The 27341-nt window shown below is 37.6% G+C and overlaps 1 protein-coding gene across 6 annotated transcripts; it reads left to right on the top strand.

Annotated features, from left to right (window-relative positions):
* The first annotated feature begins 464 nt into the window (after positions 1–464).
* On the top strand, positions 465–26992 carry dcaf6 (ddb1 and cul4 associated factor 6). Of its 6 annotated transcripts, none has more exons than XM_052564951.1 (21): positions 465–916; positions 5114–5175; positions 7701–7793; positions 7956–8141; positions 8261–8374; positions 9269–9404; positions 9667–9878; positions 13578–13671; positions 14380–14496; positions 16007–16387; positions 17559–17732; positions 19340–19399; positions 21082–21307; positions 22771–22865; positions 22955–23288; positions 23455–23496; positions 24276–24414; positions 24563–24719; positions 24806–24894; positions 25156–25261; positions 26363–26992. In XM_052564951.1, exons 1-21 carry the CDS (start codon positions 829–831, stop codon positions 26419–26421), a joined length of 2964 nt encoding a protein of 987 aa, XP_052420911.1. In that variant the 5' UTR covers positions 465–828; the 3' UTR covers positions 26422–26992. The 6 variants fall into 6 exon arrangements, with proteins under 6 accessions (XP_052420911.1, XP_052420912.1, XP_052420914.1 ...); XM_052564952.1 differs by having other exon boundaries at positions 466–916; positions 22955–23264; XM_052564954.1 differs by lacking the exon at positions 23455–23496 and having other exon boundaries at positions 466–916; positions 22955–23264.
* The last annotated feature ends 349 nt before the right edge of the window (positions 26993–27341 follow it).

Raw genomic sequence — 27341 nt, 5'->3', positions numbered from 1 at the left:
TAATATCCGAAAGATTTTTGGCGTAAAAGAATAATCAATCAGTTTGATTCATAATGTAGTGTTGGCTATTGCTACATATATCCGTGTGACTTATGATTTGTTTGATGATCCAGGGTCACAAATATAATGCATTTTATATACGCAAAACGGTTTGTTTTTGTCTAAATATATTTTAAAACTGTATTTTTATTTCTGTAGTTGTTTACTGTATAAAATGCATTTACCCTTCGCTTTTAAATAGGGACCAATCACCAGTTTCTTTTTTTAAAATAAAGACATATCTAGTAATTTAACATGGGCGTTATTCTTTCTTCTCACCTAATAGATTTAAACTAATGTTTTTCATAGTTTAGAGTACAAATACTGTAGGTGAAAAAAAAAATGTGTTGAGATTTGAATGCAGGCGGTGACTCACGAATCGGCGTAACTTGTGCGCACAGTTGACGCTCTCCAGTGCGACCCACACATTACAGTAAACACACTGCGCGTCTTTCTCCTCCATTGGCTTAGGTCTCGAGATGGATTTGACGTACCAGAACAGCAGAGGCTAAAGCGGATAGCCAAACAAGAAGCGCAATATATTTACTACAACTCAAAGCAATCATGCACAAGGGGTCGGAAACGGATCGCCGCGGGGGTGTCGATATCAAGGAGTAATATTTTCTCATTCTTCAAGTATCAGTTGTCGATGAACTTATAGCGAATATCAGGCGCTGGAAAGGGAAACAATAATAATCAAACGCCACTGAAGGAAGACAAACAAACAAGAAAAGCGTCTGCTCTCCCCTTTTCATCCATGCATGTATCAACATTAGAGGTTTAAACACCATGTCCTGCTCTGGCAACCTCATTTGGGATGTACGAAAACGCACTATTGGATGCACAGATCCATATACGGTCAGGACAAATTATTTAGGTAAGGAACTACGACTAATATCACACCGTTGCACTTGAAAATCAGAGACATGTTGACCAAGACTTTCTAGTTGACAGCTGTCATTTGAGCTTGTACACAGGGCAGGGACACTGGTTAAAGATCATATGACCTGTTACTCTAATGCTGATCTGTTTTCAGAACGACACATTATTGGTGTTATTGGTTACATTTTTACGGTGTTTAATTGGTTTACTTATTTTAATACAGAAAAAAACAGAAATGTACAGCTGATTTGTATGGGAAGAGCTCCGAGTTAAATTGCATGAATAAATGGCATTAATTGTTGATTTTTTATTTATTTGAAAGGGGTCATATGACATTATACCAAATACACAAAATATTTTTTTAGCAATGAAAACACATTATTTTCCTCGTACTGTACAACATTGTTGCTCCTCTATGCTGTGCCTTTCTGAAACGCGTTTTTACAAAGCCCATCATTCCGAAAAGTGAAGTGTGCTCTGATTGGCCAGCTATTCAGTGTGTTGTGATTGGTTGAATACCTCAAGCGTGTGACGGAAATGTTACGCCCCTTATCATACTGTGGTACCTGTGTCCCGGCACGACAAGACAAAAACAATAAAACCCATTATAAACGAGGCAGTTTTTGCATCCAGTGAGGACATAATTACTGATTATGATCGTAGAAATGACAAACACTACTCTACAATGCTCAGAACTCGCATTTGAATCATCATAGGCAAATTCTTTAAATATAAAAAATGTACTTACAGGCTGTGAGTCTGAAGCGCCAGACTGTCCTCGCAAAGTTGGAACTGCCTCACTTTATAAAACAACAGCCTTAAAGCACAGAGGCATTGTAGGCTACTCTGCAGGTTTAAAAAAACTGTTCTGGAACAGTGTTGTACATACAACTTAATCACTGATTTCTTGTTGTGTTTTGGAAGGCAAAACTTTGTTAAAGTTATGTTAAAGTATTTGGAAGGCAAAACAAAGTAGTTTGCTTTCACAACTTAACACAAAGCATCACAAACAGCGGGCTTGAGAACGGTGCGGCTGGTGGATTCAATGAAGGAGCTTGTGGCAACCACATGTGATGACCCCGGCCTGGACTCCCCTTCATCTACGGTGAAAGCCGGTCAGGCGATCCACAGTGTGAAGTTGATGTGTTGTTTCCTCAGCGACCAGCACTGATCAGCTGAAGTGAAGACAAAGTGAATATATCATCCTCTTTTGGAAGGCCAAACAAAATAGTTTCACTCCCACAATGAAACAGACCGTATCTCCTCAACATGGCGGCAAAAAAATACTACAGCGAGAATAAAAGATACGCCTTCTTTTTTTGTGTGAACATTTGGGTGGTGCAAATCTTCCCACACATTGACGTTGACATGAGGGGCGTGTTTAAATGAGACCTTTGTAGGGGGGCATGGACGAGTCTTAACTTTGATAAAGAATATCTCTTTTGTTTAGAGAGTTTAGTCTTTGCAACTGCAGATCTTCTTCATTCAGATTCTCATGCACCAAGAGCTTGTAACAATCCAAAGAGAAAGAAAAATTCAAATCACATCATATGACTCATTTAAGGCTGGCAGCCTTATCACCCTGGAGCCCAAGACCAGTTTCCCACTGAAGCTAAGCAGGGCTGAGCTTGGTCAGTACCTGGATGGGAGACCTCCTGAGAAAACTAGGTTGCTGCTGGAAGAGGTGCTAGTGAGGCCAGCAGGGGGTGCTCACCCTGTGGTCTGTGTCAGTCCTAGCGCCCCAGCGTAGTGATGGGGACACTATACTGTCAACAAGCACCGTCCTTCGGATGAGACGTTAAACCGAGGTCCTGACTCTCTGTGGTCATTAAAAATCCCAGGATGTCTTTCGAAAAGAGTAGAGGTATGACCTCGGCATCCTGGCTAAATTCGCCCATTGGCCTCTGACCATCATGGCCTTCTAACAATCCCCATATCTGCTGATTGGCTTCATCACTCTGTCTCCTCTCCACCAGTAAACTGGTGTGTGGTGGGCGTTCTGTCGCACTATGGCTGCCGTCGCATCATCCAGGTGGATGCTGCACACTGGTGGTGGATGAGGAGATATACTGGCTATGTAAAGCGCTTTGAGTGCCTAGAAAAGTGCTATATAAATGTAATGAATTATTAATTATTAAGGGGACGTACTACAGCTGAACTGGCTACATTATTCTCCTTCCTTTTCTGCCTTGTGATTTTAACTGTTTAAACTTTTAAAATATGCAAACGATGCATATCTTATTAAATATGTTCAGTTGGATATTATTTTCTAAGGGAAATAGACCCTACAGAAAATGTCACAAATGTTACTATTGTTTAATGCTATCAGTTTTTCACAAATCCTTTATGTTCCAAAGGTAATGTTCCAAAATATATAAGCAAACATGATGTGCATATAAGTTATAATGAACTTTAAAAAAAAAACCCTGACAACTAAGAACAATATAGTTTAAGTAGCAACATCTAGTAGTAATTTTCATGCAAATTACCAAATTTTACCCTCCTGGTGTATTTGTACCTCTGTTATATAGCCCTCTGCAACATAACACGTGAGCTAAGAGACCTGAGAGAAGTGTCAGCCAGTCTTGGCAGACTTCAAAGCACGCCTATGTAATAGAATTCACCTAGTCTGACCCAAATATATATTTTAGATAAAACCAGTTTAGCTCATTTCTTCTCTGTAGCCTAAGCATTAAATGTGGAATTCTATGTGATCAATGGATTGTGCAATATGTTCAGTACTTAGTGTTTGTGAGCTGTTTTACCATGGATCTCACATTCAGATAGTGATGATAGCATATGGTTCAGAGTGTTCTGTATTTAGCTCGGCTCTCGTTCATGTTATACAGCCTGCCAATGCTAACGGTTTAGAAACGCATATGATATCAGGCAGAAAAACAACACAGAGTATCTCTGTTTTAAACATTTGTGAGTGGACTAATGTTAAGCTTCTAGTTTACAAATTCTAACCCAGTCAAAAATCCTGTATTTTTGCATGAATTTCATTTTTTGTTTTTTTTTCTGTGAGGTTGTACCATCAATTTATAGAGCAGTGTCATCTCAGGCTACTGCTGTTCTCCAGGCCCGCACCATTGAAAATGGTTGACCTAAGTTTGGCACTTGCTATTTGTAGCGCCTTATTACACAGGCTGAAAATACTGTCATGGAAAGATCAGTCTTATACCAACCACACACAGATATCTGCTTGTCAGGAATAGAAACATAAATGCTATTAATTTGTCTTAAAGCAAACAGCATTAAAATGTGACTTGGTATTTAAATTAATTAAAATAAATCTGAGGTAATTTATAAGAGATTAGACAAGGAAAAAACAAAACGAACCAAATCAGGTTGGTTGACATGGGTGGTATGTCAGGGTGGTATTACAACAGTGTATTACAGGGTGTTTTCCGTCTATGTACAGCGACTCAGCAAATTCAGGAGGTAATGAAATATGTTCTCGCAAGCAATGAAAATATCAGCAGCCATTAGCAATCATACCAGGCTTCTCAGCCACATAATATAGTTTCATGGTTTCTTCATTTACACCCTAAATGAGATTTCAAACTTAGATTTGTGCCTATTATTCATAGAAAATATTGTATAGCTAAGCTCAGCTTTTTATTGGAGTGAAAATACAATAAAAAAAATGAAATTTTATAAGAATTTAAAATATAAACGTATGCATTTTATATACATCTATTAATTTTAATTTACTATATACATTTCATATATTTTAAAATGTCATTTATTCCTGTGATGCAAAGATGAATTTTCGGCATCCATGACTCCAGTCTTCAGTGTCGCATGCTCCTTCAGAAATCATTCTAATATTATTATAATAAATGTTGAAAACAGTTGGGCTGCTGAATATTTATGTAGAAGCTGTGGTAAAAAAAAATAATTTTTCTTTGTAAGCATTATAAAGAAGGATTTACGGTCACATCTAAATTTTCTTGTTAAATAAAAAGTATTCATTTCTTTAAAAAAACATCTTACTACAAGATGGGGAGAAACCTGTTTGGAAACAGTGAGTGGTACAGATATATTTGGTGATGCCAGTGGCACAGAGAACTAAATTCAACGTGGGACATGTTAAATACTGTTCTTATTCTATGTAAATTAACAGACAATGCAAATTATCTTGGAAGTGAAAACTGCCACAGTCAAATTTATACTTTTTTCTCTATAGGCAGAAGAGAGTTTGTACAACGACTGAAACTCGAAGCTGTTCTCAATGTGCACGATGGATGCGTAAGTCTTTCAAGTTTTTTTCTTTTCACTTGTAATGAAGTCTCTAGTTGTGTCTGATGCTCTTGCCCCTCAGCAGTCTTTTTTTGTTGCCTATTTTTTTTCTTGATAAATGTGCCTGTAGGAGAATGTGCCTGTCTGGGTTATAATGTCTCAGGGGTATCACTGCACTTCTATTTTGTGTGAGTGTTGTGTGTGCGTCTCTTTCTACCACTTATCAGTGGCTCCTGTTCTTTATCTGTCAGTGATTTTAAACTCAAAGGCTGATAGGCGCCAGGCAGCCATTGGGACATAATTTTGTCAGTGTTTTACTGCTGGGACATCAGAGATAGCTATGTACTTTACTTTAATTGCAGCCTCTCAAATAAACACTCAAATGTAACCATCAACAGACTTCAGTTTGTGTCAGTGAAAATGATTTTGGATTTTGCTATTATGGTGACGTCCTTCATACTGAGTATGGTAGTAGTAGTTAAATGACCTTTGTGAGCATTTGTGACCTAAAGATGGGTAGAAACACAGCAGGGGAAAAATTGCAGCACTTTAATATGGTCTACCAAGGGCTGATCACAATAATTAGATACAACACAGGACATCACTATCATTCAAATAGTTTAAGGTCAGTAAGATTTTTTTTTTAGAAAATAATTAATGATTTTGTCCAGTTTCAAATACAGAGAGAAATCCTTTCTCTATTTTATACATTTTAAAATTACATTTTAAATTGTTACAAAATTTCACAATATTACTGTTTTTACTCAATTCTTGCTCAAATAAACGCAGCTTTGGTAAACTGGTAAGCATAAAAGTTGTTCCAATCCTAAACGAGTTGTCTTTCTTCTGTTGAGCTCAAAAGATGATATTTTGAAGAATGGTGGTTACAAAACAATTGATGATAGCAATCGATTTCCATTTTTCTATACTATGAAAGTCAATGGCCACCATAAGCTGTTTGGTTACCAGCATTCTTCAAAATGATCTTCTTTTGTGCCCAACAGAATAGAAGACAGAATTTTCATTTTTTAGTTATCTTTTCTTACAGACTTTTATATTAACATAAACAACAACAAAAAATTTATGACAATGAAAGGTTGCAGTTGTAGCATATAGATATTGTTTGCTATTGTTAGCTATTGTTCTAAATCTAACTTTTACTTTGTAGGAGCTAAATGTTGATTTATATTCCCATAAATTAAAGAAAAATATGTGTTTGTGTGACCATAAACTGCCTTTACAAACATATCAAATTCTGTCCTTAAAAAAACATGGAATTTTTGCTTTTATTGCTTTGAATAAAAACAGTTTGCTTAATGTGTTTGATCAGATGGCCTTCCTCTTTCACTCCTTTTGAGCTCTGTCAGTTGATGTGAAAAATCAGGACAAATGCACAGAAAACCTGCTATGCACTGTATTTTTAACTGCAAGAAAACTTAACTTAAAGGGTAACGTTTCAGGTTCCATTTTAGTCTCATTTAAAGCACACTCCCTGCGTTCACTAATGACACAGTTCAGGCTGATTTCAACACTTGTTATTTTAACATGCAATGCGATGCATCTTACTACATCTAACACAACCTATTTCCATCTCCCCACTACACAAAGCAGAGCGGTAAAGTGAAACGCAGAAGAGCAGAATGAGGGATAAATGCTTAATCCCTCCCAGTGATGTTATTTTAGAAAGGCAGAGATCAAAGGAAATGGAGCCTGTGTGATGAGGTTTGAGCTGCTCTAGAAAGAGGAGGAAAAGCGTGTATCAGCCTTGAGTTAATGAAATATTGATCGCTTGTTCTTAAAGGCAAAGGCAGCACATACTAACTCAGTCCATTTCAGCTCTGAAACCTCAAAGCAGGATTTTATGTGATGGTTAAAATAATGATTAGTAGTTAAGGCTGGGCAAAAAATATTGATTTCTTGATTCTTATTTTTATGAAACTATTTTTCTTAAATCCTAAGATAAAAGAAAGACTAAAACATTCAGAAATTTGTATCCTGTATCATGTAATTGTGCAGTTAGTGTTTCAACCATAGAAAGATGTCATTGTAAAGCTTGAAATGAAACATTAAATTATGTAACGTCACATTTACCTCAGAAAAAAAAACCTTGTTTAGTCAGGTAAAGAAATGTAGAAAATTTGGCATGTAGCCTACTGTACCTGATATATAGATATCCAGAATAATCGATATTGAATTGAATCTAATTGAATCGAAAATCGAAACGATTCGTGAAATTTTTTGTCAAAAACCCAGCCCTATCACTGGTGCTCTGTTGATGATGTCAACAAATAGAAATGACTTCTGCTGAACACAGGATAAAAGTTCTTCAAAATGTCTCCTTTTGTGTTCAAAGAAAGAAATTGTATGGGTTTTTGAATCTATGATAACAGTGTTACATTCTGGTGAGCTATTTCTTTAAAGAAATTGATGCAGATATACTTAATTATGGCACAGTTTATTGAACAGAAGAAATTATCATTTTGTTTTAGGGGTAATCAACATTGTTGTAAGCTGGTGTTTATGTTTCTTCACAGGTCAACACCATATCTTGGAATGAGACAGGAGAATACATCTTATCAGGGTCCGATGACACTAACTTGGTTATCACAAACCCTTACGATAGAAAGGTAAAACAATGATACAAATGCTATATAATAAATGTTGATGCATTGAATTCTGGTCATGCTAAAATGTTAAAGCTTGATTAAACCAACCCTGTGCAAATCGGGCCTATTGTTTTTTTCTTATTCGGTTAAGTTAAAATTAATATTCTGTACTTTTGTCTTTAGGTCAAGACTACTATTCGTTCAGGACACCGGGCCAACGTCTTCAGTGCAAAGTTCATGCCCCAAACTAATGATCAACAGATTGTGTCCTGCTCAGGAGATGGCATCATTTTCTACACACACACAGAGAAGAGCCAAGAAATCAACAGGCAGTGCCAGTTCACCTGTCACTATGGCACTGCTTATGAGGTACAATGTTATGTGAAGAGTGCATTGAGGAGGAAATAAAAGCCACAAAGAGGGAATGGAAACATTTGACATGTGGTGAGGTGGAGGTTGATTTCCTTTTTTTCTGTTTCTTTCTACAGATAATGACGGTGCCAAATGACCCATACACCTTCTTGTCCTGTGGAGAAGACGGTACAGTGAGGTGGTTTGACTTGCGGATGAAGACGAGCTGCACAAAAGAGGACTGTAAAGATGTAAGAAGGTTTTGAATGTGTAGTAGATGCATACATCATCAAACACTGTGTACCCAAAAGCTCAGCATGTTTCTTTTTGGTAGTGCTCTGGGGAGGAGCTGCTGGCTCCCCTCCCACACCCTTCAGTCTCACCATTACAGCTGGTGAATAACACTGGTGCAGAACCTGCACCTCAGACGCATTTTTGAGGAAGCAGCATCCAACCTTGTTTTTTCAACCCACAGAGTGTGTGTGTTGAGGATGTTGTTAGCCTGAAGGCACAATTGCTTTCTGTTGCTATCAGAAGGCATGATTGTGTGAGGCAGAGACAAGCACACTGCTTGTAAGTGCTGTTTGGAGCTCTGCTTGGGTTCTGCCAGGACTTCGGCTGTTGGAAAGGTTTAAAAGACAGAATAGATGTGAAGCAGGATTTTGAACCGATTCATAATAAATAAATAATAAAATAAATGTCATTTAATTGGATAGTTTGTTATCTAATGGCAAGGTTTTAACCGTTATTATTTGTGAAGATACTGCAAGCGGTCCTTGAGAAACTAGAATTATTATTTTATTTATTTTATGTAATCATAATGGTATATACTTATACAATTCCTGATCTGATGCAGTAATGCACGTCACTTTCACTTTTTTTTTTTTTTTTTACTAATGCAGCCTTGGCAAGCCCAAAGGACTTTTTGAAAATGATTACCCTTTTGAACATTAGTGTACGTTATTAATTCTATTCCAAATGATACAGAAAAACAGGACTGCTCTTTCTATTTGACCTTTGTGTTTGATTCAGCAATGTTTATTTAAAGATTTCCTGATTCATAAGTTCCTATTCATGTCTTTATTCCTCTTTTACTCTCCATGTCTTTGCCCACTTTCTCTTTTTCTCTGCTGTCCCTTTTTCAGGACATTTTGATTAATTGCCGGAGAGCCGCTACCTCAATATCCATTTGCCCCCTGGTCCCATACTATCTTGCTGTGGGCTGTTCGGATAGCTCAGTGAGGATCTATGACAGAAGAATGCTGGGAACAAGAGCTACGGGTGAAAAATTATTCATGTTCATCGTTTCAGCCTTTTGTTCTTCTGTGTATCAGGTTCATGGAGGATCAAATATATGTCACCAGATCTTTTATATTTAGCATTTCGAGTCCGATCTGTGTCCTTTCTGTTTCGATTACTGCAATGAGAGGTCCTAAACTCTCAGAACTCTATGAAGCATGTTCCTCCTTTAAACTAGAAAGAAACTTACATTTTTCAATGACTTTTTCAAATTTTCCTAAAAAAGGTTTTTCTATTTCACTAGGTAACTACACTGGCAGAGGGACGACCGGCATGTGTGTACGTTTTGCCCCAGCCCACCTGTCCACCAAGTCCTGCCGCGTCACCTCACTGTGTTACAGTGAAGATGGACAAGAAGTGCTGGTCAGTTACTCATCTGACTACATCTACCTGTTTGACCCCAAAGATGACCAGGCCAGGGAGCTCAAGGGCCCTTCTGAAGAGCGGCGAGAGGAGGTAAGCAGATATCAGGAGGATCTTCACTGGCCATTTTTACAGTAGTGTGTACCTGAGGTCATTTATTGTCAGAGCAGAGGTTGCATTGATCGAAATTATTATTTTTTAAACATTGAGCATTTGCTTTACATAATTTAGTTAAAAATAGTTAAAAAGATTTACAGTGCCATTACGCTACAGATGTCCCGAGTTCGAATTCCAATTCGAGGACCTGTCTGATCTGTCCTATCATAAGGCAAAAATAAATCAATAAAATAAGATAAAAAATACAGTATCTGGTTTATTGCATTTCCCTACTTCAGAAACGTTCTGTTAGTACAGGATGCTAATAGTGCTTAGAAGTGAAGAAAAGCGGAGAAAATAAATATTTATGATTTAAAGCACCTTGTGAAAATATAGACAAAGAGAAAGATCTTAATGAGGATTTGTGTAGAGAAACGAGAGAATTCAAGTGTAGGCCAGTGGAATAATTAATGGGAAATGAATAAAATCAAATGACCAGATCTCTTGTCTCTTGTCATTTTCACATTGTGAGAGCAGAACAAAAAGGAAAAAATCTGCAACTTGACAAGATTGCAACAGCTCTTGCCACAGAAATTATTGTGATATCAGTGTCACGTTAAAATACCAAGCATTTCAATATTTAACCATGGTTAACCTGAGGTTTGTTATAGATGCATCGACTTTTAAAATGTTTTCATGCTGAATTAAAGGAATACGTAGTTCACCCAAAAATGACAGTTTGCTGAAAATGTATTCTCCTTCAGGCCATTCAAGATGTAACTGAATTTGTTTCTTCTTTGAATCAGCAGAAGGAGAAATTTACCATTACATCACTTGCTCACCAATGTATCGTCTGCTGTGAATTAATCACAATAATCCACGAGTAATTCAAATGACTCCAGTCCATCAAAATAGTCTTGTGAGGCAAAAAGCTGTGGGTTTGTAATAAACAAATCCATCATTAAGATATTAAATCCATTGCTCTAGTTTAAAATGGCAGTCCATAATCCATAATAATGCTTCTTCTAGTGAAGAAGTCCATTCCCTGTTGTCCTCTCTCATCAAAATCCACCAACAAATTTGTTTAGAGCTGTTTTTACTTTTAAATGCCTGTGCCTTTTTACTCTCTTGATTCAGAAGAGACAGCGTTTTCACTGGAGAATGGAGTATTATGGATATAGGACTTAGATTTCACTTCACAAGATGTTAATTGATGGACTAGAGTCATGTGGATTGTTGTGATGTTTTATCATTATGAAAGGCACCCAACAGCAAAGGATCCATTAGTGAGTGAGTGATGTAATGCTACATTTCTCCAAATCTGTTCTGATGAAGAAACCAACTCATCTACATCTTGGATGGCCTTAGGGCTTATGTCAATCTTCATGGTAAACAAGCACTGTTTTAAAGTGAAAGCATGAGACCCATGCATCCTTTGAGTGCATGTACTTGACTACAGACACCAGAGTGCTGCTTGTTCACTCTGAAGCATTCAGGCTATGTAACGTATAATGAAATTGCAACCTTTTCTGGTTTCTTAATCGCATAAGACCATATCCTGCTTTCGATTTGAATTCCATCATTTGTGCAGCCCTAATAGAAATGGAGCCATACATCTGAAAGTCAAGAGCGACTGGTCTGGGGGCAAGTGTGTGCTGTTAGTCTGTTCATGCCTAAAGCAAAATCTAAATAAAGGACTTTTGAAGTTCCCTGCGCTCTTGTCTCATGCACTCTGTATAATCCTCAGCAGTGCTGTGCTTCAGTGGTGCAGTTTGAAAATAGTTTTGTAGAGGATGTCAGAGAGGATAGATCAAATGACAGTGATGCTATGGTTTAGGATGTGGATCACTGCTTGTTGCACTGCTCAGAGAAATTTCAATGTTAAGACTGATTCTAGCCAGGGAATAAAAATATGCAATATTGAATTTTATGTCTATATATTGGTTTATTTTGTGAAATTGTACAGTAACACGGCATAATTAAATGAACCTAAATACGTGTTCAAAGTACAATTCATTTATTTTATGTGTAAAACTTTTTTTAATGAGGAAATGTATGACTGACTGCAACTTTAATGGAAAGAAAAAGCAAAGGAAGTTAGGCTTTGTGATTTTTACATCGTGTACTAACCATGCATGATGCAACACGTTTCCAGCAACAATTATCTGTCACAATGTGTCACATTTTTAATACCAGTGAATACAATCACAGCCAATCCATGCAGATTCTTTTTAAAAAATAAGTAAAAAATAAAAAGTTCTCTTATGCTGCTCACTTATTTGGTCAAACATCAAAAATATGTATGTTTTAGTTTTGCATACATAAATAGTAAGCTCTTTAAGATAAACTGCCGGGTCTATATTTTCCTTCTGTATTGGGACTATAGTGGTGAAATTTGCTGGGTCACCGCTTCAGTCCCTTCAGCTGTTGTACGGTGTGATCAGCTGTGTCCGGATCCCCCGCGATCAGATTCCTTTCCAAATAGAGGTGCAGACACACGCAGCACACCACAGCTGAGACAGAAATAGGCCCCCAGTGCACAATGACTGCCAGCTAGAAAAAAGGAGCTCCTGTTGACTGCAATAAATCTGTGCTATAGCACCAAGGTTTTACTCAACTCTTTTGCAATCAGTGAATGTAGAGATAGAGCAATGTGAAATTGTTGAGGACTTAGTATGGTTTACTTGTATGTATGACATTCAAACTCATTGTTGGCAGCAGAGATATTAGAAAGGAGCCCTCTTAGGACCGCTATAGTTTAGCCTGTTCATTAGAATGAGGCCCATCCATCCAAATAAATGTTTCAAAGACCCTGCTGAGGAGATATTGTGAAGTAATGTACAACAACTACTGGTTAAATCAATCAAGAATTCAAATTTACATTTTAAATATTACTTTTTTCAAAGAGCCAATCTGAGTACTGCAGGTTTTACTTAAAATAAATGGTGCTTTGATCTAAACCACAAGCACCTTAACAGGCATGTGTCCTTTCCAGCCTCTTAACCAAGTAAAAAAAGAATAGAATTTTATCCCTCCATGTGAAGTGGAGAGAAGCTGCAGTGCTCATTATTAGATTATTATAGAATGAACACATTGGTCTCTGATGTGCTTTGTTTGGTCTAATGTGGCTGTGTTAGAGCCGGTGCTTGGCTTGTTAATGCACACTAGCACCCAAAATAGAGTGTCCTGACTGACTGAGATGGTAAAAGTGTGAGAGCGAGGCACGTGGCAAAGTGGCCTCAATAGTTAATCCCATCAACATCCCAAGTTCTTTCACTTTTTAACTTTTTAAACGTATAGTTTAGCCCAAAATAAAAACTAAATTCATTATCTACTTGCCGCCTTCCGTGGAAAACAAAATTAACATATTTTGCAAAAAAACAAACAAACGAGGAAAATCAATGGAGTGCAATATTGTTTGGACTCCACTGGCTTTAAAAATACATTCATTACATTACATTACTTTATGAAGCTAAAGCCATTTTAACTTGGGTGGCACAAAGAGATAGATCACTTTGCATTGTACAGTAGCCTCTTTTACCATGGGTTAAAATATTTGTTGGTCATCCTTCCTGCAAACATGCTGGACTAGATGATTCTACAGTGATGTCAAGTCTCAGGGTAGAGAGTGTTATTTTTAGGGTGTGTGAGAGGTTTTGACTGTGACTGACAGCTTGTTGATGTGTGTTCCCGCAGCTGAGGCAGCCCCCAGTCAAGCGCTTGCGTCTGAGGGGCGACTGGTCGGACACAGGGCCGCGCGCTCGGCCTGAGAGCGAGAGGGAGCGTGATGGTAAGATGAGAACTTGCAGGCACAAATGCTGGTGTCACAAATACTGAACACACAGCAGCACGGATGGTACATATACACAGGCGAATAAACACTGAGGACTCTGTTTACAAACACGCTTATTGGGTGACTTCACATTAATGCATCAAGAATAGATCCACAGATATGTGTGTTCTTCTACTTGTCAGAAATTGCATTTCATAGTCAATCCAAAATTGTGGTTTTATTTTATTTATTAGCACTTTCTTCTTAGCCACATCCTGTCAAAAAGATCTGTTATCCTTTAAAAATGTATTCAAATGTTAAAGCATCAAGGCATTGTCTACCATAGCTGTTTACCACAAATCATTTGCACATCCACTTCAGCTCCAGCTGTCGCCTCCATGAACAGGGCTGTTGTCCGCACTGGCATTCTCCTCCATGTTTTCAACGAGCTGAGGCCTGCGGTCTCTAGTGTCTCTCAATACATCTTTAATCTCCCTCAGTACCTCTGACTTTGAATATCAACAGCTTAGTTTGTCTAAGGGGAACTTGTTAGCTTTTCACAGGGGTTTAGTCCAAAGCCTGCTTTACTTCACTACTTCCTGGCATATTGCAGCTTGCTCTTGATTGTAAACAGAAGGCTTCCAGTGCTTCTGCTTTCTGTGAGTGGAATGATTTAGGTTCTGATTTGCTTTGATATTGATCATGAAGAATTTGTTGTCTTTGCAGGAGAACAGAGTCCAAATGTATCGCTAATGCAGAGGATGTCGGACATGTTGTCACGCTGGTTTGAAGAGGCTAGTGAGGCCCAGAGCAGCAGAGCACGTCCTCAAACTCGACCCAGAGGTAAAACAGCCTTGGTCCACACTGAATATACACACTATGGATATACTGATATATTCTTCAGTTCTTTGCAAAGTTATTTTTTGTTCTTGCACCACTGGAAAAAAAAGGTTATTTTGACTTTATCTTACAATTCTGAATTTTTACTTGCAATTGCGAGTTTTCATCTCGCAATTACGAGATGTAGATTTTTATCTCAGAATTGTGAGAGATACATTTTCATTTGTTAGTTATAAAGTGAGAATTGTGAGATATAATCTTGCAATTCTGACTTTTTTTTCTAAATTGAGATATAAACTAAGCAATTGTGAGTCATAAATTGAGAAATGCGAGATATAAACTTGCGATTCTGACTTTTTTTCTCAGAATTGCGTGATATGTATTTGGAGTTTCAGTATTGTATGATTTATACAATACAAATATAATCATACAATAAAGCACAACTTGATTATAAACTCGCAAATTTGAGAAAAAATTAAGAATTGTACTATTTAAATTCTGACTTTATATATATTTCTTTTTCAGAGTTTATATCTCAACTGAATCAGAATTGCGAGTTTGAATTAGAACAGTTCTGAGAAAAAATGTCTGAATTGCTAGATGTTAACTTGCAATTGCAAGGAAAAAAGTCAGAATTGTGAGATAAAAACTGGCAATTACCTTTTTTTTCTTCTTTCATTCAGTCGAAGAAACAGGCTTCCATAGTATGCTGTTGCGGACATACCGACAAACATAACATAAAATACAGACCTCTCAATAACAAAATAGCATCTGGTCATAGGTATATGGATATGTTTGCACAAGCTCTGTAATTGAGCATTCCAGTCAAGTCAAGTAAAGTCACGTTTATTTCTGTAACTTTTTATAGATTGCTTTAAAGCATTCATTTTTGCTGCATTAAATATTAAAAAACTGTCAGTGTTTTTTTTTTCAGTTAGAATTACAACTTCAACATTTTACCATACTTTACAATAAAGCAGCTCTCCATTGTGTCTAAGTTTTGACATGTGTCTGACTTTGACGTGGAAATGTTCTCTGGTTGATTTCTTCTGTTCAGTCTATCAAAGTAGGCAGAACCCCAGAGCACACCTACGTATTATTATAATATAAATAATATAAATCTTCATGGACCAATGGTAGTTTGAAAGTGTTAACAAACTTTTCTGGAAACTTTGCTTTGGCAAGCTGTTTCGAAATCCAAACAAACTTTCTTTGGACCTGATTTTGTTTTGCAATGACAACACACCAGATCGTTCTTCTATTTATCTTGAAGTATATAGGGGCTTTAAAAGCTCTTCCATGTGACTTACATTTGCATTGCACAAAGCATTGAATGCTATGGAGGCAATTTCATATTTGATCCTCTTTGTCAGTAAACATCAACTAATGAATGGTTCAATGAAGCATGTATCACATTCTGTAATTAAATGTCCTCTATAAAAAATTTAAAAACTCCATGAATTCAAAATTTACTCTTAAATGTTAAGCTCAAGGTTTGATGATTTGTCTCCAGGTACGGCCGCTCGACCAGAAGGAACATCTGCAACCTCAGAAACAAACACACAGGCACAAGAGCCCAGTGAGGTCTCAGCTGAAGGTGCGATGGAGGTGGAGACACCCTCCTCTGATCCTCCACCTCCACCTGCTGCTCCTCCTGCACCTCCAGAGCCCCTCCCCAAGTCCATCTCCTCAGGCTCCTCCTCCTCAGGCTCCTCCTCCACTGTGACAGCTCCTGCCCCCTCCAGCTCGTCCTCCGTGGAGAGCGCTGCTTCCTCCTCTCTCCTCACATCCCCAGACACAGAGCAGAGGAGCCAGGATGAAGTTACGTCCACTTCCTCAGCCACACCCACTCCTTCAGCCACACCCACCCCATCTAGAGAGGCAGCTTTATCTGGTAAGTCTGTCACAATTAGCAAAACACTGATCAGTGAATTCATCTTTAATATGAGACAATGGCAATGTTTACATGCACATAATGTTCCATTTAAAGTCCATATTTTATAATTTAATTTATTTTAAGAATAGATATTTACATGCTTTACAGCTATTATAAAAAGGAGTTTTGTCCACATATACTACTGTTGAAAAGTTTGAGGTCAGTAAGATTTTGTTTAAAAGAAATTAATACTTTTATTCAGCAAGGATGCAATTAGTTGATTAAAAGTGACAGTTAAGATATTTATAATGTTTCAGAGGTTTATATGTAAAATAAATACTTCTTTTTGAATGTCCTGTTCATCAAAGTATCTTGAAAAATATGTATCTCAGTTTCCAGAAGAATATTAAACAGCACAGCTGTTTTCACCAATTATAAGACAATAATAATAAGAATAGAATGATTTCTGAAGGATCATGTGACACTGAAAACTGCAGTAATGGCTGCTTCAGTTTTTACATCATATTTTCAAATATATTTAAATATAAAATATAATTGTTTGTAAAAACCAAACTAGTGGCTTAATTCAGATCATATGATCCTATTTCAGTAGTAATCCGAATTGTCTTGTGCATGTAAATACAGTCATTGTATAAGACGATGTGCTTATAATGAACTTTCAAATCCAAATCATTTCATTCAATTTATGTTATTGCTCCATTTATCATGTCTGCTTGCTATACATGTCCCAACCATCCAACTTTATGTATTTTATTTTTTTATGACCTATGTGTTGACTCATTTGTCTTAAGGTGGGGTTTATTTTTTGAACATTGTGTGCTGTTAGGGCCTGCATCAACAATCTCATTAACAGAGGCAGGATGTTACATGTAGTGTCTTTTGTCTTATTTTTTAATCGAATGATAAATCCCTCCTTTTTGCTCATCATGCCATTGCAGGCGTTTCTGTTAATGCCCCTAGAATGTGTGGACGTGTGAGTGTAATGCACGCTTTTGTTATTTTTTATGACGGGTGATGAAACCCTGCAGTCTCAGCCTACAGCTTCAATCTTTAATTTGCTCTTTTACCCAGCATTCCTCCTCATCTATGATTTGCCTCTCTTCTTTTCCCCCATCCCATCAATTTTCCAATCTTGCTCTTCTCTCTCCCTCTGACCCCACACTGTCAGAATATGGTCCTCACAGGCTGCCGGTAAGTTTAGTGTGTAGACGTTTGAAGAGGCTGCTTCTCCTGTCTGACCCCCCAGGACAGGGCAGACGCTCAGTCCCTTCTGTACCCGAGACCTCCAGCACAGAGAGTTCAGCCCAACAGGCTGCTGCTTCTGACGCAGGGCCCCCTGCAGGTTACCATCTTTTCCCTGCCTGCATCCTTGCTCTCCTTTAACCTCCTGACCCCTCTAGCTGCCTGTCTCATGGCTGTACTGGTTTGCTGCTGCACCTCTGGTTATGGAGTGTGTTCCTCTTTCCCTCTGCCACACAGATGTGCACACATCTAACCGCTGGTCATTCACGCTCACATTCACCAACAGCAGAGCTCTGCTCCAAAACCTAGTGAGCTGCCCACCTAGGTGACATTTTTAGACCTCACAGATACACACCTGACTCAAAAGCTGTTCAAAGTTATGATGCCGTGTAATGTACTCCGCTTTGGTCAAAATATTAGACAGTATTACACATATACTATTATGAAATATTATCGCTATTTAACATTAGAAATTTTGAAATAATTTTAACATGCAGATTTTGGTCAAGAAACATTATTATTATGAGCATTGAAAACAGTTGTTCTACTTAATATTTTTTTTGGAAAATATGATGCATTTATTCAAAAAAACAGCATTAATTTAAAGTAGAATTTTGGTAACAATGCAAAAATCTTTACTGTTACTTTTTATCAATTTAATGTGTCCTTTGTTTTAAGGAAAACAATCTTACTTCTGAACACTTCTAAATCTTGCACTGACTTTTTTGGATAAATTGACTTTATGGAAAAGCGTCCACATCGAATGCACCTTGATTTAGGACAGGGCTTTAGAAGTTAGCTGCCTGTGTAGTCAGTAAGTGAGGTAGCTTACTAGATCTTGGAAAAGAGCTCAGATGTCAAACGTGTGCATATACTGCCATCTGTTGATTGATTCACCTGAAATGCAATCACACAAATAAAGATGGTTTATACTGTTTGATGGTGGCAGTTTTTTAGTCTCCAATTTAAACCTTAAATATTGATCCACGTTTAACTAGTTCTTTTCATACCTTCTCTTGTTGCACTTCACTTTGCAATGTTCCGCAAAATACTTCTTAATGCTATCAGTGAGTGGGACCTGCTCACTTATTTTAGACATATATGAAATGATTAGACAAAAACTGAATGTATTTGTTGTCTATGAAACAGGCACTTCAGTAAAAGTTAATTTTATTCCATAGCCCAAGTGTACGCAGTGTATTTTCTGTGCTTAAAGCATTACACTATTAGTTCAGCAACATCCTGACGTCACATTTTGCTGGTTATTTGCAAACACTTTCCAGAAATAAATGACTTCTGGTTGCTTTGTCGCTGAAAGGCACTGTCAGCGTAGGTAACTCCTGAACTACAGATTGCCGTATGACTTGTTTATTCTGCCTGATAGTGAATACTGCATTAAAGAAGGCTATGCATCAGTTTGTTCCTGATAAATTGTTCTCTTGTATTTGCTCACCTCCTGGATGTCATTTCACGTTTTTTGAGGAACAGCTTACTCAATCTGTAACCCTTGGCTTTGTGTTTTTAACTGAGAATTAAGCCTCCTAGACTCATCTTTACAGAGTTTTGGGCTTTTCAGTTTGTTGTGGGAAGTTTTTTTTCCCCTGCCTGTGCTGGAGTGTGTTTCCTGAGGATTTAGTTCTGCACTTAAATGTTTGTACTGGCTCTGTTGTTGCTTGAGTTTTTCAGGATGTCTTATTTTTGTTTCAGATTCTCCCTCATCTGTGGTAAACAAACAGCTTGGATCCATGACTCTGGATGAGGAGCAGGGTGCGTCTTCTCCTCTTTTTTCTTTTCCTTTTGCTCATTTTCATACAATCCTTTGCATTTGAGCTCTGTACATTACTGATTGAAGCAGCTCTTGTCCTCGGTCACCTTAAGAAGACTCTTCAGATGTGCCTCTGGGTAAACAGAAAAACTTCAGAAAGATACAGAGGCTTTCTGTCAATCATTTTCAGTCAACTGACATACTTTTTCTCCCCTCCTCTGGGGCCGAGTTCATATCAAGCTCATCTTTCAAATAATGTCCTGAACTAAGAGACACATGTTTACTTCCCCTCACTCTCTACTTAATGAGTTCACCCTCTGTCAAGTCAAGTCAAGTCAAGTCACCTTTATTTGTATAGCGCTTATTTATATTAGCACAAAACAGATTGTGTCAAAGCAACTGAACAACATTCATTAGGAAAACAGTGTGTCAATAATGCAAAATGACAGTTAAAGGCAGTTCATTATTGAATTCAGTGATGTCATCTCTGTTCAGTTTAAATAGTGTCTGTGCATTTATTTGCAATCAAGTCAATGATATCGCTGTAGATGAAGTGACCCCAGTCTGTGAGACTGATGTGGGCTTGCAACATCAACATTTAGCTTAAAGGGGTCATATCACATTTTTTTCATTGACCTTTTGAAGCATTTATTGTTATAAAAACATTCTGAAAAATACTAGTAATGACAGAACTTCCGTCTCAGTTAAACTAAGCTAGAAAAATTAAATGTTCTGGATTTTAAAAATGTTTTGAAAGAAGTCTCTTATGCTTACCAAGACCAAAACAGTAATATTTTGAAACATTATTACCACTCAAAAATAACTTTTCTGTTTTAATATACTCTAAAATGTAATGTATTTTTTGAGGTGACAGCTGAATTTTTAGCAGTCATTACTCCAGGGTCACATGATCCAAATCATTCTAATAAAGTTTTATTATTATTATTATTATTATTATAAATTAAATTGTTTATAACAATGTTTTATGTTCCTTGATTGACATTCATAAAAGATGATATGACTTTTTTTAAAATGACTTTGCTATTTTTGCTTTGGAATATGTAATGTTTCCTGAAAATCAAGGAAACCAATTTTGGAGATATTTCTTCTTTACGGCTGCCATCTTTTCTCCATGTCCATACTGGTGCCTGTACTTTTTCCCCTTCAGAACAATAAACCTTAAATTGCTAATTCTCTTTGCTTAGGGTTAACTGCTCGCAATTATTGAACTTTAACCAAACTATAATCAAATTTTTTTGTAGCCTGGAGTCTATCGGTTAGCTCACTTTGCCACATAATCTTTTTTTTCTCCTTTTTTTTTTTGTCTACACTAGGCACTGTTTGCCACAATATAAATAACAGTGAAACTGCATGGTTCTCAGTAGCACAGAAAGATTTATATGCTGTTATGCTCCTCTATTTAGAATGTTATTGTAAACATTACCAAAAAAAAAAAAAACAATTCTCAGGAAAACCTGAGCATCTGAAGCTGCCATTCTGAAACAAGGTATTTCTCAGTACTGCCGAAACTGCAATACTGGTGCATGTTAATTACATTCTAATATTTCAGAAAAGCTGCTTCTATGATTAACTGTGGAGATGTGACAAATGTAACGTTCTCAAGGAAAACCCTCTTTCTAAAAGCTCAGTTTCACATCCCACATGTCCTCTGTCTTCCCTCCAGGAGGTGCAGAAGCAGCAGGACATGTAATCAGCGATCAGAGTACAGGTGTCAGTAAAGCTTCCCCAGACACTGTAGAAACTGTGCCATCACTTGGCACCAGCGGCGGGAGCAGCAGCACTCCTCCAGGACCTGGACGGACTGGCACAGCAGAACCTGTCCTAAGTCTGCACTACAGCACTGAGGGCACCACCACTAGCACCATCAAACTGGACTTCACTGATGAGTGGTGAGTGACCAGAGAATCAGCCTTGACCTCAGCACACAAATCACTCCCACAAGCCTCTAAACTAAGCATTGGTCTCAAACTCAATTCCTGGAGGTCCTCAGCTCTGCACAGTTTAGCTCCAACCCTAATCAAACACACCGGATCCAGCTAATCAAGGTGTTCAGGATTGCTAGAATCTTCCAAGCAGTTGTGATTTGGAACTGGTTGGAGCTAAACTCTGCAGAGCTGTAGCCCTCCAGGAATTGAGTCTGAGACCACTGCTCTAAAGAGTCTTGCTATAGAAGACCTCAGTGATCCTCAAATCTGGTTCGCGAGATCGTGCACTTTCGTGCAGAGTTTAGCTCTAACCCTAATCAAACACACTTGAATTTGCTAATAAATGTCTTCAGGATCATTAGATAATCACAGGTAGGTTTTTTTGATTAGGGTTGGAGCTAAACTCTGCAGGAAAGTGGATCTCGCAAGCCAGATTTGAGGATCTTTGAAATACCTAGTTTTAAAAATAATGTTCCACAAAATATCTGTTTTTTTTTTTTTTTTTTTTTTTGAGGCTACAACTAGTGTGATCCGATACACAAGCAAATGACTCTAAAGAACTGGTTCTTTTAATGAATCACTCATAAAGGCTCACAAATTTACAGTATATAATTTTTAATCCATTAATAAAAACTAAAATGAAATTATTTTAGTCATGTTTAACCCAAAAAGTTTCTCCAATTAAAGTATACATTTTTCATGTTTTCTCTGAGCAATAAACAGTGTTGCTGTTGACAAAAACCTAAAATTAAAAGCCATTTTCGTTAATTGAATAAAAGCTGAAATAAAACAAATATTAGTTGAAATAACTTTTAAATGATTATTATTATTATTTTTATTTTTTTTGGAATGTTGCCATGGCAATTAAAATAAGTTGAAGTATTAAAATTTTGAAAAACTGAAAAATAAATGGTAAATGTAAATGTAAATGTTAACTAAAAGGGATAAATCTAAATTAATCAGCATTTATTGAAATAAAGCTGAAACAAAATAAAAATAAATACTAGATGAAAAAATAGATAAATGTGAAAAATAAGATATATTTTGCCTTTGCAACTAATACTAAAATGATTGAAACTAAAGTAACAATAAAGCTAAAAAGAAATATTAAACAAAAATGAATAAAAATTACAAAAGTACATTTACAAAATGACTAAAACAAAAACTGAAAATACAAACATTATAATATATTATGTTATTGTAATTATTATAATATAATAATACAATAATTATAATATAATTCAAAATATTAATAAATACTATAATATTACATAAATAAAACTCAGATATGTCAGATGTCAAGTTTGTGATATGAAATTCTCTTTGGCTGCCTTCCTTCTTTATTTGATTGTGAGTATTTATTTTTAAGAATGCATTTTCTTTTTTGTAAGAACAAATCACTAACTTTTCTCTTTCATTATGTACAGGAGCAGTCCAACGTCCAGTGCCAAATGCAGCAGTGGAGGACATAAGGTTGGGGAGGTGGGTGAGGAGGAGCCCACAGGTCAAACCTCGGGGCAAAGTGAGTCGACAACCACATGGCCATTGCTACAGAATTTGCGTTATGTGACTTATTTTTGGAGGTTATCTTACATTTTCTCTCATAAACAGGTTCAAGCTCAGCCTCAGGGAGTCAACCCACACCCAATGGGGGCAAAACTGCAGACGGTGGCACGGAAAAGGCCTCCATCAGCTCTCAAAACAGCACGCCACTGGCGGCACCAGAGGGGCTGTCAACCGAAGACACGGCTTGTCCCAGCGCTCCAACGGAAGAGCTCCAGGCTGCTGCTTCGGTGGAGCTGAGCGAACAGTGCAGGAGGAGCGAGGCCGCTGGAACGGGCGGCCAGGGTTCGACTCAACCATCCCGCAATCAGGACTCTGATGACAGTGACGATGACCCCATCCTTATCCCTTCAGCCAGGTACAGAGGAGGGCAGGGACAGAGGTATGGACTCTCGTCATGTCAAGATGTTTAATGATGCAAATCGTCACAATGTGTGGGCAAATTAAATGACTGACGTGAAGTCCCATAAAACATGACAACATGAGTTTATGCTAAACCGTGTTTATCTTTTGGACAGTCATAAGTAAAATGCTCCTCTTCTCATTAGATTTAATTACAGAGGATCAGCTGTAGGTGATAGGATGATAAGGTACTGTAATGTTTCTGAGGTAGCCTCTTATATAATCTAATTGCAAGGGGTGCAGATTTGATTCACTTTTTATTAACCTGATATTCATTTTGTGTGGCTGTGTAAAATATGCTATGTGTGTTACATGTATCACAAAGTGTGTGATTTAATAGTTCATATTAACTTTATTTCTGCCTGAGAGTGTGCAAAATGTTTGCATAAGGATCGTTTGGTTAGTTACTAACCAAGTCAACTAATTTCGTGCATGAATTTACAAGTGAACTTAGGTATAATTGTTTGGAGTTCAAAAACCATATTCAGATTTAAAAAGTATTAATTTATTTAAAATTTCTCTAAAATTCTTACAGAAAATGTAAAAGAAAGCTGAGCTTCTACGGCTCTCTGCAGGCATCAAGGATTCATCAGCTTCACTCAATAAACATTTTGTTCTCTTAAAGAGACAAATACAGCTATAAGTCACAGTGTAATTCCATGAATTATCAGCTATTAAATGAAAAATCAAAAACACATAATTTTATGAATTTAACATGCACATAAAAGTAATGCTGTTACAGTTGTGTCATGAAAGGAGAAGCTCCATCTACATTTTCTGCCAAAAAAAAAAATAATTCAGATCTAGTGTTATCTTGCACAGTGCTGTAAGACTTTGTAAAACGATTTAAGCTTGTGAAAATTTGACCATACTGTACTAATATTATGTTGAGCTGGAATGTGTTTTGAAGTTGTAGTGCATAAATGATTTTTCATGAGCTTTGCTCTGCATGCTCTGTTTTTCATAGACGCTCCGCCGCGGCTCGGATCCAGGAGCTGTTCCGCAGGAGAAAAGAACGGCGAGAGATGGAAGAGAGTGAGACTCAGAATATCAGGAGACCCTCTGTCAAGATGATGTACAAGGGCCACCGCAACTCCAGGACCATGGTACGCTGTCTGTTTATTGTCTCATGCACACTGTACACAAAATCCAACTTTCTGTCACTTCTTATTAGCTCTAGTATAATATATGAACAATTGTGTAAAAAAACATTAACACAGATGTTTCACTTTAATGACCTGACTGTTCGTGCAGATTAAAGAGTCGTGTTTCTGGGGGAATAACTTTGTGATGAGTGGCTCGGATTGTGGCCATATCTTCATCTGGGACAGACACACAGGAGAGCACCTGATGCTGCTGGAGGCCGACAACCATGTGGTCAACTGCCTACAGCCTCACCCTTATGACCCCAGTGAGCAAAGAAATACCTGAAAACAATAGATAGAGACCCGTTTGGATCACAGCATTTGGTCTGATGTGTGTTTTTTTTTTTAACAGTTCTTGCTTCATCTGGAATTGACTATAACATCAAGCTGTGGTCGCCTTTAGAACAGTCAACGTCTTTTAACAGAGTCCTTGCTGAAGAGGTATGGACAGGGTTTTCTGCTTAATTCTCTGAAGAATTTCCTGTTTTGAGATGTAATTGAATCCCCACTAGATGGCACAAGAGCTCCAAGTATTGTGGTTGTCTAAGCCTAAGGAGCTGTGTCTGTTTTTATAGAGGAAAATACATAAAATAGAGGCGTTTTGAGGAAGGCAGTTGTATTGGTGTTTCTGTGCCATTGCTACAGGAGTAAAGTGTTAGCAAACATGTGGATTTAATGTCCCGAGTTGTTTCTGTGCTGTAGGTGATTGCTCGTAATGAGTTAATGCTGGAAGAGACGAGGAACACCATCACCGTCCCTGCTTCCTTCATGCTTCGAATGCTGGCATCATTAAATCACATCAGAACAGGTGAACTTCCCCATGTCCCTTTCTTAACTCACTGACTGTATACGTACAGTGAAATCCAACAGAGTACAAATCGAAAATTTAAAGGTGCTTCAAATGTATCTGGTGGTTAAAATAGGTATTGCAGTCCAAAATATTGGAGAGGATTTTTTTCACCTGGCCCCTGCTCCTCAGACTTGACATACACATGCAGGTTGCCAGATTGACGACACCAACAGGAATGAGCACACTTGATGACGAATAAAATGAAATACACTGTGTTTTCCGCCAACTGGCAACCTGGGGTGCAAAATTGCAACTGGGTAAACTGGCAGTGGGTGGGTTTCACAAACCAAAACAGACCGACATTCCGGCCGGGATGCACATTTTTGAAGGAGAATATAAAAACATGGACGTAGTGTCCGTGACGTCACCTGTAGTTTTCAGAAGAGTGCTTTTGAAGCTCAAAGTGGGCAGAGCGGCCGTCGCCATCTTGGCAGCGCGTCACTCCCGGATCATCAAAAATGGGCAAAAAGGCGGGAGCTGGTTGCTGAAGCCAGGCCCACCTATAGCTCGACTGGAGTGTCAGCTGCCAATCCAACTGTCACTCAACTGTCCACGCCCTTAATTATGCAGAACTTTAAGGCTTAATATAATTTAAATGGATGAGTTATAAAAAATAAAAATTCACCCCGCTCACAGTTGTCATCAAGGGGAAATTAGCAATATAGAACAAAATAAAATTTTTTGTACTAGGCTGTAAACATGTTTTTTTTTTCTGCTGTAAAGTTGGCTATTTTAACAGTACCTTTTGAAGCCAGTCGATGAATTGCAGTTTTAGTCACTTCTTTGTTGGCTTCAAGAGAGATTGGGATGTTGCCGCTTGAGAATATATTGAGATATTTTCTTAAATATCTGCAAACATTTAATGGTATTTCAATGCTTTAGTAGAATCAAAAAAACCTACATACAGCACCTTTAAGATAAATAATATTTAGCAATGATATTTACACTTCTTTTTTTAACTGACCAGCATTTGTCACTGGATACTTACTCCAGCATTTGGTTTTACTACCTTGAACAGGTGTCTAAATCTTTCTTCCTCTTCCCTTCTTTTATCCTCAGACCGTGTGGAGGGTGATCGTTCGGAAGGCTCCGGACAAGAGAACGAGGATGAACAGTAGCCCTTCTGCTACAAACGAGTGTTTTTTTTTTTTGCTACAGTGCACTTGAGCATTTGAGATTTGTACAAGTTACAAAATAGAGTATTTCCATGTTAGTTCTGTTTTTGGCATTATTTTTTAATGAGACTTTTCGTACTAATTACTCTATATGAGAGTAAACTGTATCTGGGGAGTTCATGCAAACAAGATGATACGCAAGAAATTTAAAGATGTGGCTAAACGGCTGGTGCTTGAGAGTATTTAAGTGCAATATTAATTTGTTAAACAGTTGAGCTTGGAACGGTGTTAAGTGTGAAACTTTATTGTAGCCTCAAATGAAGAACTCTGATGTTTGTATACCAGGAATTATGCATGTCAAACATGAGAAAATGTGTTCTCTTAGTCTTTACCATTGTTGGCTCTTTTTTCTTCTTTTTTTTTTTTCATTACATTTGTCATTGCATTGCACAGGGATCTTCTGCCTAACGCCAATCACAGGTACTAGCAATATTTCATTATCCAAACCAGCCATTATACATTGTTACACTGCAGAATGTTTATAAAAGTTTATTAAAATGAGAACCATTTTTGACTCGGTCTATACATAAAACCCACTGCTGTCTAGCCAAATGGCTGAAGCATTAGTTGGCAGGTCGTGTTTTTCTCTCTCCTATCAGCACAGATGGCCTTTGTTGTGGCAGCTGTTGGCTTGAGCGTTCTGCTAAGTGACTAGTGATCGCTGGGAAAAGCTAAGATGAAATATCTCCTCGTCTAATAGCGTGCCATTCTATGCTAACCTCATTCAGCACAGTTAAGGAATGTAAGCCATTTTTAAGTGGTTTTCCACAGATTTTCGGATTAAGTTCTGGTTCCTTTTCAATCCATGTACCGGAGACATTAAAAGTGTTTGTGATTCAAACAAAACATGACTGAAAGCTTGT

The sequence above is a fragment of the Carassius gibelio genome, chromosome B9 (genome assembly GCF_023724105.1).
Source record: "Carassius gibelio isolate Cgi1373 ecotype wild population from Czech Republic chromosome B9, carGib1.2-hapl.c, whole genome shotgun sequence".
NCBI lineage: Eukaryota > Metazoa > Chordata > Actinopteri > Cypriniformes > Cyprinidae > Carassius > Carassius gibelio.
This window is presented reverse-complemented; position numbering and strand designations above follow the sequence as displayed.

Bases quoted from the DNA above. Each gene is read 5' to 3' on its own strand.
- dcaf6 (XM_052564951.1), top strand. From the start codon at position 829: ATGTCCTGCTCTGGCAACCTCATTTGGGATGTACGAAAACGCACTATT. The intron at 8,375-9,268 runs GTAAGAAGGTTT...TCCCTTTTTCAG, and splicing joins CAAAAGAGGACTGTAAAGAT to GACATTTTGATTAATTGCCG. The intron at 13,672-14,379 runs GTAAGATGAGAA...TTGTCTTTGCAG, and splicing joins GAGCGAGAGGGAGCGTGATG to GAGAACAGAGTCCAAATGTA.